Source organism: Physella acuta, unplaced genomic scaffold (genome assembly GCF_028476545.2).
Source record: "Physella acuta isolate Inbredline_101_S28 unplaced genomic scaffold, ASM2847654v3 ptg000785l, whole genome shotgun sequence".
NCBI lineage: Eukaryota > Metazoa > Mollusca > Gastropoda > Physidae > Physella > Physella acuta.
Genome location: NW_026732303.1, coordinates 10,691 through 24,750, shown reverse-complemented (window position 1 = coordinate 24,750; position 14,060 = coordinate 10,691). Strand labels below are relative to the sequence as shown.

General features: G+C 41.8%; 1 protein-coding gene across 1 annotated transcript; it reads left to right on the top strand.

Annotated features, from left to right (window-relative positions):
* Positions 1 to 8,907: 8,907 nt before the first annotated feature.
* On the top strand, positions 8,908 to 13,477 carry LOC131950894 (uncharacterized; the record flags this gene model as incomplete). The annotated part of the gene is made up of 2 exons (XM_059313096.1): positions 8,908 to 8,987; positions 12,950 to 13,477. A coding segment is annotated over exon 2 (493 nt), but the record flags the coding sequence as incomplete, so codon positions are not given.
* Between the last annotated feature and the right edge of the window lie 583 nt (positions 13,478 to 14,060).

Below are 14,060 nucleotides of genomic sequence, written 5' to 3'. Positions count from 1 at the left end.
ACTTTTCAAATCTTTAGTTTCACTCAATTTACCGTTATATATAACCATCATCAAAATTCATTTTTGGTATTTGATAAGCTGTTTTAAAAATATATATATATGTGACGAGCGAACATTTATCCTGCCGACAACGCCAATTGTAACGAGCCAACAGTTACCATGCTCGCAACGCCACATGTAATGAGACCTAATTGCCTGTAGTGCCACGTGTTAACGAGTTTAACCACTCATTCTAGACAACATTGACCACAGTATAGATACTCAAGATGCAGGTTCGCTATTGATCCTTTATTACATGAATCAAGAAATGCTTCATAATAACACAATAAATCAACAGGAATGCTTCTCAATAATAGTCTGAATCAACTGACCCCTAACAGTCCTTCACTAGGCTTTATATAACTGAATCCACATGTCTATAATCCTCCTTAACACAATACGGCTAACCCGTTCTATAACCGACTTGACATAGTCACACAGACTGACTGATCTAAGCGAGCGATGAAGATGGAAGAGAGCTCGCTGAAACGGGAAGAGAGAGAACGAGTCCTGCCGTGCCCTCCTATTTATGCCTTGTATCCGTACTCGTCCCCGTACTTGTATTCCTCCGTAATCGATACTTGTACTCGATCTCCGACCACCAGTTGCGTAGTTCAAACGTACAGACCGTAAAATAACATCTGCGTCCTATCCATCAAAGTTGACAGGCCGTCTGAATACCGTTTCCCAAAATAGCACGCGTTGGCTTTGAGGTTGTTATCAGCCCGACCCAATAAGCCACCTGTTATCGGTTGCATCAGACCAACACTGTGTCTCGGCTTCTCGTTCGTTATCATTTGTAACTGGTAGTTAGGCCTACCCCAGTTACATCCACCCCTGCTTTTTTTGTGTGTTTTCAACCACAAACAACGCCTGGCAGGTGCACTCCTCCAAAGTCAATCGCACAGTCGTAAAAAAAAAAAAAAATCTATTGTTCTACTCACTGTCCACGACGTTCCATTCGTATACGATTGACAGTTCTACCTATTTCACATATCAACTGTGTCTACATCATCTTTCTGAGACACAAAACAGTTCTAGAATTCACATCCACCCTTTCCATTTGGTGCCTTCACCAGTTCACTTCTATAGCTCTTTGAACAGTCTGTTTTCATACCAGCGCGACCATGAAAGAATTGATGGTTGCTGACAAAAAATTTCGTATTCCTTCTGTTCCTTAAACTTCTCCGCGGACCACTTATCTGATGGTCTACTGTCTCTCTGCTTCTGGAGGGACCGGGATCCTCATTGTTGCCGGTATCCTCCCCTTGCGTATCGCTGTTGTTCTGTTGATGGTGATATGGTTCCGGAATGGGTATGTGAATTTCCGTTATAACTTCCGGTTCCCTAATTGTCTTGGGTTTCTCTGTGTGTAATTGCTCTTCTTGCCTATTCCAATATTTCTTTAATTGAGCAATATTCGCCCACCGATCCGGTTTGGCGTGATCGATGGGTCTTATCTTAAAGGGGCCACCTGCTGCTTTAGGCATCTCCACGACTTGCCATATCTCCTGTCCCCAGAGATCGTGGATTTTGTTTCTGCCTAACGGGTGGCTACGCAGTAATACCCTGTCATTCAGTTTGAGTGGCGGGTCCTTCGTCTGTATCGGCGGTTCCCTTCGCCGAGATTCATGTTCTAGTCTTTCCTGTACTACCCTGTACATTTCTCTAATTCTTCTCATATGTTCATTCACATATTCCAGTGCGGTGTATGAGCCAGTCATACTCTCCCTTTTTCCTAGGAACAAATCAAGAGGGAGTCGAGCCTCTCGTCCGAACAGCAACATGTATGGCGTAAAGCCGGTTGTGGCATGGGGTGTGCAGTTGTATAGATATACCAACTCTGGGAGAAAATCAGGCCAACGTTTTTTCTGTTCAGGTTCTAGCGTACGCAGCAAATCATGCATGCTGCGGTTGAACCGTTCACACTGTCCGTTTCCTTTCGGATTAAATGTGGTTGTTCTAGATTTGTTGATCCCGTAGTGGCTGCACAGTTGGTTAATTACTTCTGACTCGAAAGCCCTTCCTTGGTCAGAGTGTAATTGTCTTGGTATGCCATATTTGATGAACCAATGTTGTAATAAGACCTTTGCCACTGTTTTGGCGGTCTGATCTCGCGTGGGCACCGCCACCGTCCATTTGGTGAATACATCAGTCATTACCAACACATGTTCCGTCCCATCCGATGATTGCTCCAACGACGTAAAGTCCATAGCCACAATCTCTAGTGGTTTTGTCGCTAGTAGGTGTCCTGATGGCTGTCTCATTTTGACAACTGGCATTTTCGCATGCTGACACCTCACACAAGCCTCACAATGGCGTTTGACCTCCATTTCCATATTGGGCCAGTAACACCTCCGTCGTAATATTTTGTGGGTTCTGTCCTGCCCCTGGTGTCCTGCCCTGTCATGTGCCAACCTTAGCACTTCTTCTCTTAACTGTCCCGGCACCACCACCTGGTGTATTGTGCCATCAATTTGGTCATGAATTCTCCGCATGAGAACACCATCCTTTATACTGAGACGGTTCCACTGACTCAGTATTTTCTTTGTTTCTCGACCAAATTGTTCTCTTTCCCTCCTTCCTGGGAATTTTTGTTCCTGGACGTGTTTCAATAGCGGTTGTAAGCCACTATCCGTTCTCTGGGCATCTCTTATCTTTTGGTGATTAAGGCAATTAAAATCACTACTGTCCATATGTTCGGGTTCCGTGGATATGTGCTCCACCCCGGTCTGCCCGTTTTGCATCACTTGTACCCCATGAGGGATATCTGTTGACGCTCTGACCTCACATATTCCTGTCAGCGTTTCTTCCTCATCACCCGGTTTCTCGTAAGGATTCCTTGATAAGGCGTCCGCATTGCCATTGGACCGCCCCGGGCGATATTTTATCTCTAGGTCAAAGAGTGCCAATTCTGCTGCCCATCGCTGTTCGATGGATCCCAACTTTGCTGTCTTTAGGTGACTCAAGGGGTTATTGTCAGTGTATACCACACATTTAGCACCTAATAAATAGTCCCTGAATTTTTCCGTCACAGCCCATTTTAATGTCAAAAGTTCTAGTTTCATGGCGCTGTAATTTGTCATGTTCTTCTCTGATTCCTTCAGAGCTCGACTGGCATAAGCAATAACCCTGAAACCTTGCTTTTGTTGTTGTGATAGCACAGCTCCCAGACCTTTAGAGCTGGCGTCAATTTCTAGCCGAAATGGTTTGTCAAAGTCCGCGTATCCCAATATCGGCGCCTCTGTCAAAGCCTTTTTCAAGAGCTTAAACGAGTTCAGGCATTCATCAGTCCATAATTCACCTATCAGTTGTGTTTTACCTTTCTTTTTCTCCTTACTGTGTTTCTTTGTCATTTTGTTTACCAAGTCATGCAATGGTGCGGCAATTTTTGCAAAACCCGGCACAAATTTTCTATAATAGGAAGCAAAGCCCAAGAATGACCTGACCTCTACCGTAGTTGTTGGTTGTTTCCATTCTTTAACAGCTGCAATTTTATCTGGGTCAGTGGCGATGCCATCCGACGAAATCACGTAACCCAAAAAATGTACCGATTTCAAACCAAAGCAGCATTTGTCTGGGTTCAGCCTTACTCCTATCTCCCTAAGACGGAGAAACACTTGTTCTAATCTTTTTAGATGGTCCTCCCAAGTTTTTGAGTAAACTAGAATATCATCCAAATACACCAACATTATTTGAAATAGAAAGTCACTCATAGCACTCTGCATTACTCGCTGGAATGTAGCAGGTGCATTAGTTAGACCAAACGGCATACGGGTCCACTCGTACAGTCCCAGTGGAGAAATAAATGCAGTTTTATGTTGATCGTTGGGGTGCATGGCCACTTGGTGGTAGCCACTGGCCAAATCCAAGGTAGAAAAAAATCTTGCTCCCCCCAACGCATCAAGACATTCATCAATACGAGGCAAGGGGAATGCATCCCTTCTTGTGATATTGTTCAATTTCCGGTAATCACAACACAGTCTTATCTCCCCCGACTTCTTTTTTACCACTACAATCGGTGCCGCATATGGGCTCGTACTGGTTGTAATAATTCCCTTTTTTAGTAGATCGTTCAGGTGTGCTTTCACCGCAGAGTAGTGACTTGGTGGCAATCTTCGATAAGGTTGCGCCACCGGCTTGTCTTGTAGTAAGGGTATCTGGTGTTTTATTACTTCCGTGTACCCCAAATCACCCTCATACGAGGCAAATATATCACTGTATTTCTTCAGCAATTCATTTAGTTTTGGGTCCTCAGTTTCCGGGAATGTATATGATCGGCCATCTTCTTTCTTCACCTCGGCCGTCACATTGACCGACCTAATTGTTACTTCATTACTACTGGTATTGATCAGTTCGATGCACTGTGCCGACCTTTGTACCTCGACGTTCTGTGGTACTCCTACCAGAGTGTTAGGCGGTATAAAAATTTCTTCATCCAAAACATTTGCTACCAACCCTTGAACTAGTCCGTTTTCCGCTGATGTGTATGTCCGCAGTAACACGACGCCTGCCCTCAGTGCGGCGCCACATGGTTCTATCATCACATCACCATTCACGCTTCTATCACCAATTTTTAATGTGATTGCCTTGACCGTGTTTGCCGGGACTGCTGTCCTTCCTCTGGTCTTGGCAAACCTGGCCAACTTGGATCCCCGACCTGGTGTGGTCGATCCGACAATATTTGTAAGAAATTCTGGCAACTGGCCAAGAATATTCATGCCCAACAGGCAAGGTATATTTGACACATTTGTCTCTAGGTTGTGTTTCGTAACGAACACCCCAACCTGCTTCAACCTATGTCCTGCCACCACGACATCCGCCAGAAAATAACCACAGTATGGAATGGTTAGTCCATTAGCTGCCGTCAGGCGCATGCCTGTGTCAGACCTCAACCTATGGTCTTTTCCTTTCATCCATTTGGTGTAAAAATTTTCCGTGATTGTCGTCACCTGGGAGCCTGTATCCACAATTGCCTTCACCGCGATGTCCCCAATCGTAATCACCATTTCGGGACAGACTCCCATCATTTTGCTTCTTGGGCCATAACCTCGCCCCTCTGTAGCTTGGCCCTGCCTTACAGAGGACGACCGTTTCCCTGGCAGTACCGTGCCATATGTCCGGGTTGTGAACAAGACAAACAAATTGGTCGACCGTCTGCCGTCCATTGGAGTGATGGCTTGGCAGGACGCGGCCGTCCAACCCGTCCCCGTTCTGTCCCGTTCTTTTCCTGATTCTCAGCTGTTGACCTGCTTTCCAACCACTTCAAGCGTTGGTCAACCTTCTCTAGGTGGGCCAACAGTTGAGCCATCATGGTCTCCATCGTGTCGGCCCCTGTGGGTGGGGATTGTCTCTGTTCAGGCACAGAGACTTTGTCCACCGAACAGTTCGATTGGTCCTCATCCTCGGACCTGCGGATCGCTGAGTTCCTGACCTGAAGGAAGGTCAACTGCTGGTCTCTGTGGACCTCCTCCTTCAACTCTCTCCTTAAGATCGGGGTTGCTAGCCCCTCGATGAAATGGTCCCTCAGTAGGCGTACATCAATGTCCGGTGATTTGCCCTTTACCAAATCAAAGGCCCTGTTCATCCTGTGTGAGTACTCCATCACACTCTCCGCCATTCTCTGCTTTAAGCCCACGAATCCCGATAGCAGTTGCACTCCCGACCGTCTCTCCCCAAAGGTCTCCATAATCAGATCCAGCACCTTATCTGGATCTGATTGGACGGTCCTATCGTGGCACTTAACCTCTGCCCTGACCGTTTCACCTATACTACCCATCAGCAGTCTTAATCTTTCCTCTGGTGACATATGTCTCGAGGCCCAGGCCGCTTTGACCTCTTCACTGAACCTGTTGGTTAAAGTTGGGTCTCCGTCCCCGTAAAATTTGTTAATATGGGACTCTCTGGGTAGGACCACTATATGGGTCTGCTTCTCGTCCAGAGTAGACATTTTCTTCCTTAAGTACTAAAAAAAAAGAGTTCTTTCTTACCGTGTGTGTATGAAAAATTTTTCCTCCTTCCTCAATTTTCACAGTTCCTGAATGTCCGAATTCACACACACACTAAACACAGTTATGCACAAGGTTGACTATAGGTGCCTTAAACGGCAAGTCTAGTTGAATTCATCCTGATCGCAGCGCCAATTGTGACGAGCGAACATTTATCCTGCCGACAACGCCAATTGTAACGAGCCAACAGTTACCATGCTCGCAACGCCACATGTAATGAGACCTAATTGCCTGTAGTGCCACGTGTTAACGAGTTTAACCACTCATTCTAGACAACATTGACCACAGTATAGATACTCAAGATGCAGGTTCGCTATTGATCCTTTATTACATGAATCAAGAAATGCTTCATAATAACACAATAAATCAACAGGAATGCTTCTCAATAATAGTCTGAATCAACTGACCCCTAACAGTCCTTCACTAGGCTTTATATAACTGAATCCACATGTCTATAATCCTCCTTAACACAATACGGCTAACCCGTTCTATAACCGACTTGACATAGTCACACAGACTGACTGATCTAAGCGAGCGATGAAGATGGAAGAGAGCTCGCTGAAACGGGAAGAGAGAGAACGAGTCCTGCCGTGCCCTCCTATTTATGCCTTGTATCCGTACTCGTCCCCGTACTTGTATTCCTCCGTAATCGATACTTGTACTCGATCTCCGACCACCAGTTGCGTAGTTCAAACGTACAGACCGTAAAATAACATCTGCGTCCTATCCATCAAAGTTGACAGGCCGTCTGAATACCGTTTCCCAAAATAGCACGCGTTGGCTTTGAGGTTGTTATCAGCCCGACCCAATAAGCCACCTGTTATCGGTTGCATCAGACCAACACTGTGTCTCGGCTTCTCGTTCGTTATCATTTGTAACTGGTAGTTAGGCCTACCCCAGTTACATCTATATAATATTAACTGTTCAGAATTAAAATTGAAATAAAACAGGACATCTTCAACGTGTTTTTTTTTTTATTCCGACACATTTTCCAAATTTATTTTCTATGCTTCTATTCCCTTCTCTCTATCTCTTCACCTTCTCTTATCTCCCCCCCCCCCCCCCCTCCTGTACTGCGTAGCTTTTGCTTTCTCCCAAAAACCACACAACATTGGAAGCCTAGCAGAGAGACGGGAAAACAAGCTAGTTCAGACCATAACGCCAAACGCGAGATGTCGATACCGCAAACGATAAGTTTGGCTCAAATAGGAAAAAAACCTGGATCTTTATAAACATGCCAGGAGGGGTTGTGTTGTTATTCGTCAGAACTACAATAATAAATGAATTTTTTTCACCGTTGTAGCGTTAATATTATGAACCTATAAAACGAAGGGAAGGAATAACAGAAAAATCTAGACTTCAAACACGGTACTCTCGATTTGTTTTGGAAATACTTTACTTTACACAGAATAGAGTTAGGGTAAAGTTATGTGTATGTTTTAATAGAGGTAACAATTCTGTGATTATTAATACACATATAACAATTACAATGTGACGAAGTTGAGGCTAGTAATTGGAGGAGGGGGGGGGGGGGCAGCCCCATCTAGGTGCCACTTTTATTAGTATAATAATCAGTACAGAAGAGGCTCAGATTCATGATCGCACCCTGGGTAGCTATAGCACTGCAGCTTGTGTAGGTTTCAAATCATTCAATATTTTAATCCATATGACATACAAGCCATATAACTTAAACTAGCATATAATTTAACGTGCAAATCATATAAACTGGCTCATAACTTACCATGCAAGCCATTTTACATAAACTAACATAACGTAACTTGCGAGTAATATAAAAGAACCACCGTACACGTAATTTTAATTTCAACAGTCACCGTCATCACAAATATGAACTCTACTTCACCTGCCCTATTGACTGTTAACTGCTGAAATGGATGCGTTAGTTTTACTTTGCAGTCTCTATCATCACAATGATCTGTATTACATTTAGTAGTTAATTAATCCGTGATTTATTTTAATTTTAGGATTTTTAATTTTTTTTTAGATTTTTTAAAACAACTTTGCACCAGATTTATGTTTAAGCCTTTTAAAAAAATTGTGGTATTTCTATTGGTAGTGGTGTGTTTGTTTGTTTGTTTGTTTGTTTGTTTGTTTTCCCCCTAAAATTATCGCTGATCTTTGGCCAATTGAGTTAGATTGAGCCGAGGCTCGATTCGGTGGAGTCCACGCCTCGCAACGCTTTGTGTGTACGCCGCTCAACGGGGGGTGGGGGGATGTTCAAGGCTAAACGTCGGCTTCATCTATTTCACGTGTGGTACCAAGAGAGATGCCGTAGTATCTACAGGAGTAGACAAAGGTGGTGGGGTGGTGGGGGGAGGAGAAGGGGGAGAGGGAGGGGGGACTAGCCCAGCCTTATCTCTTTTCTTTCAAGCCAGACCATACCTCGTCTACCCACCCCTATCTTCTAAACTCCCCCCCCCATCCCCCCCCCCCCCAGTTAGAACGCTAAGATTTCCACCTTTTTACTGTATTCGACTGCTCATTCCCCCCACCCCACTCACGATTTCTTTCCCTCCCTCGAACCCCCCACCCCCCCCCCCCCCACCCCCCACCACCAACCCTTATCCTTGTACTTTCATTATCTCCGATCACTAGAGAAACGAAAGACTAACGATAGTGAAGAAACCGAAGGAATAAAACTATACGGTGAGTAGCATGGAAGTCGGGGGTGGGGGTAGGGGTTGGAGGAGGGGGGAGGGCAGGGGTGAGCTGTAGGTGAGCTACTAGAAGCGAAGTTTTGAGGAGCACGAGAAAAGCGGGGGGCGTATACCGGCTACTGTGAGTGAGGGGGCAAATACCGGCTACCGTGCCGACACAATTTTTTTTTAAATACTATAGTTCGACTTGTTGCGGGTCTTGAGGTGGCGGCGAACCCACATCGTGTGATAAACTAGGACAAGGTTTTTACTACATCTCTAGCAGGTAATCATTTCTCCTAGTTTTATTATATTATGTATACACAACTAAGTAAATTTAATTTGTTTCTTTACTTCTAAACGCGAGTACAATCGTACATGGAAATTCACGACTTTTACAAACAAATGCCAATAATTATTTTACTAGCTGTAAACCCGGTCTTCCATACGTTTTTTTTCTTCTTTTTATTAGTAGCGTGGTTTTTCTCAAAGTAGGTCAACCTCCGTTTTTCGAAAGGTTGAATCCTCAGCACGTGCAAGGCGTAGATTTGACCGTTTCTCACGCTCTCCAACCTTGCGCGTGAGGATTTATTCCAGAAATGGACAAGCTTAATCTTATCCGTGGATCCATGTCTGATGTTACCTGGATATTTTCGATTTTTAATTCCAGGCTAGCTATTTATACTTTCTCAATATGTCCGCGCGGAATTCAAAATTCAAAAATTTTATTATTAGGCCGATAGTTAGGTTGAAAGGTAGCTGCACGCACACACACATGAATATAAAAATGTTCCTAAAAGTATATATATATATATATATATATATATATATATATATATATATATATATATATATATATTGTCTATACACGCGTAGAAAAAGTTCATATCTATACTCATATACTCATATATACATGTATTTACATACACACACACACACACACATATATATATATATATATATATATATATATATATATATATATATATATATATATATATATATATATATATATATATATATATCAAAAGGTTGCCGACCCCTGCCCTATGCTAACAAAAACCCATACTGAAAAGCCATACTAGAAATCCATATTAAATGTCCATACTATCATAGCTCCTAACTATCAATAATATATATATATATATATATATATATATATATATATATATATATATATATATATATATATATATATATATATATATATATATATATATATATATATAAGCTATCCATTTTAAACATCCATATTATGGTAAGTTGAAATTTAAGTGGAATTCTTAATTACCTATAAACTACAGCAAAGCAAACCTCAAGTTATACTTTTGTTTCAATAAACAGGTGTAACAGTAAACATCAAGACGACAGTGATTTAAAGCAGTTATAGTATTTACCTCCCTTTGTAAATCTAATAGAAGGGAAATAAATGAGTCAACATGTAAATAATCCGCTAAAATTAACTAAACAACTAAAAATATTCCATAAAAAACAAAATGTAAATAGGTAAATTAATTTTTTTAAATTAAAACTAATAAACATATTTAATTAAATAAAAGAATATGTGAATATGTTAATTTCAAATAAAAAAGTACTTGTATGCATACAATATAAGGCAATTTTAAACTCAACACGACACAATACTTGAACAAAGATTCCAGCATTGTCTGTGCACTTAATTTAAATTAATTTTTTAATTTAATTTTGGATCTCTCGCTACTGAGGGAAGTTAATATTTTGAATATAAAATGTACTCTTTTCTACGCTTGTAAATATATATGGCCGATGCTATCCGGAATAAGATTCGCATGCGCATTGAAGAGAAACTACGACTTGCCATCGCGGCGATGTTTTCGATGGTACTGCGCATGCGTGTTATTAACACTGCAGAACTCTAACACCAACCCTAACCCTAGCCCTAATCCTATCCCTAATCCTATCCCTAACCCCAGCCCCAATCCTATCCCTAACCCTATCCCTAATTCTAGCCCTGACACTAGCCATAGGTCACTGCACATGCGCAGAGCTATCTTTTGCCGACTAAGTGGAGACGTTGGGGAGAAAAATCTTCTTCTGAGTAGTCACTTCGAATATATATATATATATATATATATATATATATATATATATATATATATATATATATATATATACTACTAAAAGTCAAGTTTGTTTACATGTTTGAATATGTATTTGTTTTTTTGTTTGTTTTTTTGTTTGTTTGTTTGTTTGCCTGATCGACTATCTCGCATGGTTGCACTCATTGTGGAAAGCTGTAAAATAGTATGTAGGTAGAGAAAAAATTTTGTTTTAAGACAGACTGTTAATCACAAATTTATTTAAAGACGTTAATTGATTTATTGATTTATTCATTGTTAAATTAACCGTATTTTTTTAAAAATGTTAATACTTTGAATAAACTTTGTGGGGATAGTGACGTCCCTTGATGTGTTTACTTTTTTTGTACAATAAAAATGGCGGACTCCATCATAGACTTTGTGGCCCATTCAAAAGTTTAACGCGTTACAAAGCTAATTTTCTGCCGGCTATAACTTAAACAATACGTCCGTTTGCTGTATTTATTACGTTCCAACACTTATATCAATTTTCAACTGTCTTTTTCATTTAGTTTTACGATAAATTTCTCTAGATCTAAAGATCAGCTATCGAAGGAAAGTTATGAATCTAGCCTAGATCTAGATCTAGATCTAGCCTAGATGTAGGTCACTAGACTCAATGTAAATTCTACATCTAGAATCTTTTTCAGGCCTTAATTATTTTATATAAATCTTTGTTTGGCTAATTTAAGATAAAATTTAATTTGAAAGTTAGTACTACTAGACTTAGATCTAGATCTAGAATCTATCCGCGTAAATCAAGTTGCATAAGGAGACGCATAGTATAGTATTAAAATTCACTTGTGACGTCACGAGTAAATAGCTAAGCTTGTAGCGTAGTCGGCTCACATGGAGGTGGCATGGGTTCTAGACCAATATGTCGATGAAATTTTTTTTTCAATTTTTTTTTTTAGATGTGAATGATAAAGTTGCCTATCTGAACTTGGCAAGATACAGGGCAGGTGAAGTAGAGCACATCTGTTTCTTTGTCCTAAGCATATGAAAGGATAGTGTGGTCAGAGACATGCTCGGCTGGAATCGTTTTTTAAACGATAAATACATGTTGTCTTAGACTTGGCGGGACACTGGGCAGGTGAAGTAGAGTTGAGTAGGTCACATGTGACGTCAGTATATGAAGGGATAGTCCGAAATCGGTGTTTACGGTGTTTTTAAAAGATAAAAAACATATTTTTGAATGTGGGGTCTGGTTTTTGTGACGATAAGTGACACTGCAGTAGCGTAGCGAGGAGGGGGGGGGGGACGGTAGGGGAGGGGAGGCGGGGGGGGGGGGAAGGGGAGGCGGGGGAGGTGGATGGGGGAAGGGGGAGACATATGTTGGGGCGCCAAAATGGTTTGGAAAAATAAATTGAAAGGTTGAGGGGGGTTCAAATCGAAAGTTTGAGTGGGGGTGGGGGTGTGCACATCAAAAGTTTGAGGGGGGGGGGGGTCAAATCGAAATCTTGCGGGGGGGGGGGGGGGGGGGGTTCAAATCGAAAACTTTGTCCCCGGGCGCCGGGAAGGGTCGCTATGCCTCTGAGTGACAGACGTGATGTTTTTTGATGGATGACCCCCGAAACCCACAGTTATCCAACGGATGACGGGTATTCTAGTATTGTTCTAATTCTCTATACTGACAGTTTTGGGGATCTTAACGTAGATGTTTGGCAGACCTAATAATGATGTCTTTATTAGGTCTGCCGGCAGACCTAATAATGATGTTTTATTAGCTCATCATTAGAATACAATAAAACCCTCCTTAACGTTAATTAACATTAGCGTGTACTCATAACGACAATTTGCTTTTTCATCTGTTTTTCTCCCTCTAACTGCTACTCAGTGAGTTTGGTTGTTGTTTTTTTCTGATGGGATATATCAAAATCTCAACATTTTTTCATCAAGACATCAAACAGCTTCCAGATTTAAAAAGCAAACATACCTGTAGTTTACCTATCATCTGATCAATATTTTTACCTGGCGGTTATAAAGACTTTTCCCTCCATTTTGTCTGCCTTCCAGTTTTCTCAGTGAAGCTTCCAAAACGCATATGAGAATATCCTTGAGGTAAAAAAAAAGTGTGTATCAGTGAAAATATAAAACGTATGAAAATATAAATAAATTTCATTTTTCAAAGGCAAAAGTTGTGCGAAAGGAAATAAAAGAGGAACAATGGATACAGAGGAACAGAATTACGGAAGGCAGAACGGAAGTAAATTCCACCCCAACGGCATCGCTGATGAAGGTTATCTACATCAGCCGGAGACCCAGGATGAAGAAGAGATCGATATGGACGAAGGCGAGCAAGACGGAGAGGAAGGGGAAGGGGACACTAGCCTGGAACAGCCACAAGACTACCAGGAACAAGGCTACGACCAGGACTACGACCATGGACAGAAAGACGATGACGCGACTGGACCGGAAGTGGCTCCTTACCAGGACGGATCCTCCGTGGACGTGGCGGCGGCGCAACCGTTCCCCGAGCCGAGGGCGGAGGTTCAGATCCAGGTGGAGGCCGAGCCCAGTGTTCAGGCGCAGGTGCCGACCACGACGGGGGAGAGCACCCCCACGCCAACCTACGCCCAGAGTTCTGCCCCTGTCACCCCTGACGGCAAGCCCAGTACGACCTCTACACCCAAGTCCTTGAAGGATCGAATCAGTGAAAGTAAGTGCTCTCTTTGCTTATCATTCTTTACCGCAAAATCGCTTATTAAAATCTGCATGTATTTGTTTTAAATATTCCATGTTAATTAACAATACGCATGTAAATTGGCGTACCAAATACGAGTAGGGGGTATTCACCCCAGGTTGGGCTTTATCTAGTTGGAGCCGAATCGTGAGTCCGACCTTAAGTAGCGATGGCGCTGCAATTGGAATAAGATTTAAACTACCGGAAACTTAAAAACAACAAAAAAAATAATCCAACGTGAACACGTCTAATAACTTAACATTTTACCACTTACATTTTTAAAACCTAGTACAATTTGTATTAGTTAAAGCATTGGTTTTGTCTGATCACACTTGTCGTGGTGTGTATATTAGACCAGACATGAAATATCCGTCCCTACCCCCCATCCCCTTGGAGCCACCACCCTATATATTTATATGTTTAAAAAGTGAGGACCAGGTTGTCTGATGGTATAAGAAACTTTTTTTTTTTGACATATCAGCTTCTGATCTATAACTCATCATAGGTCGAAATTTAATTTATGTTGTGGGTTTTTTTTTATAAAAAAAAAATAAAAAAT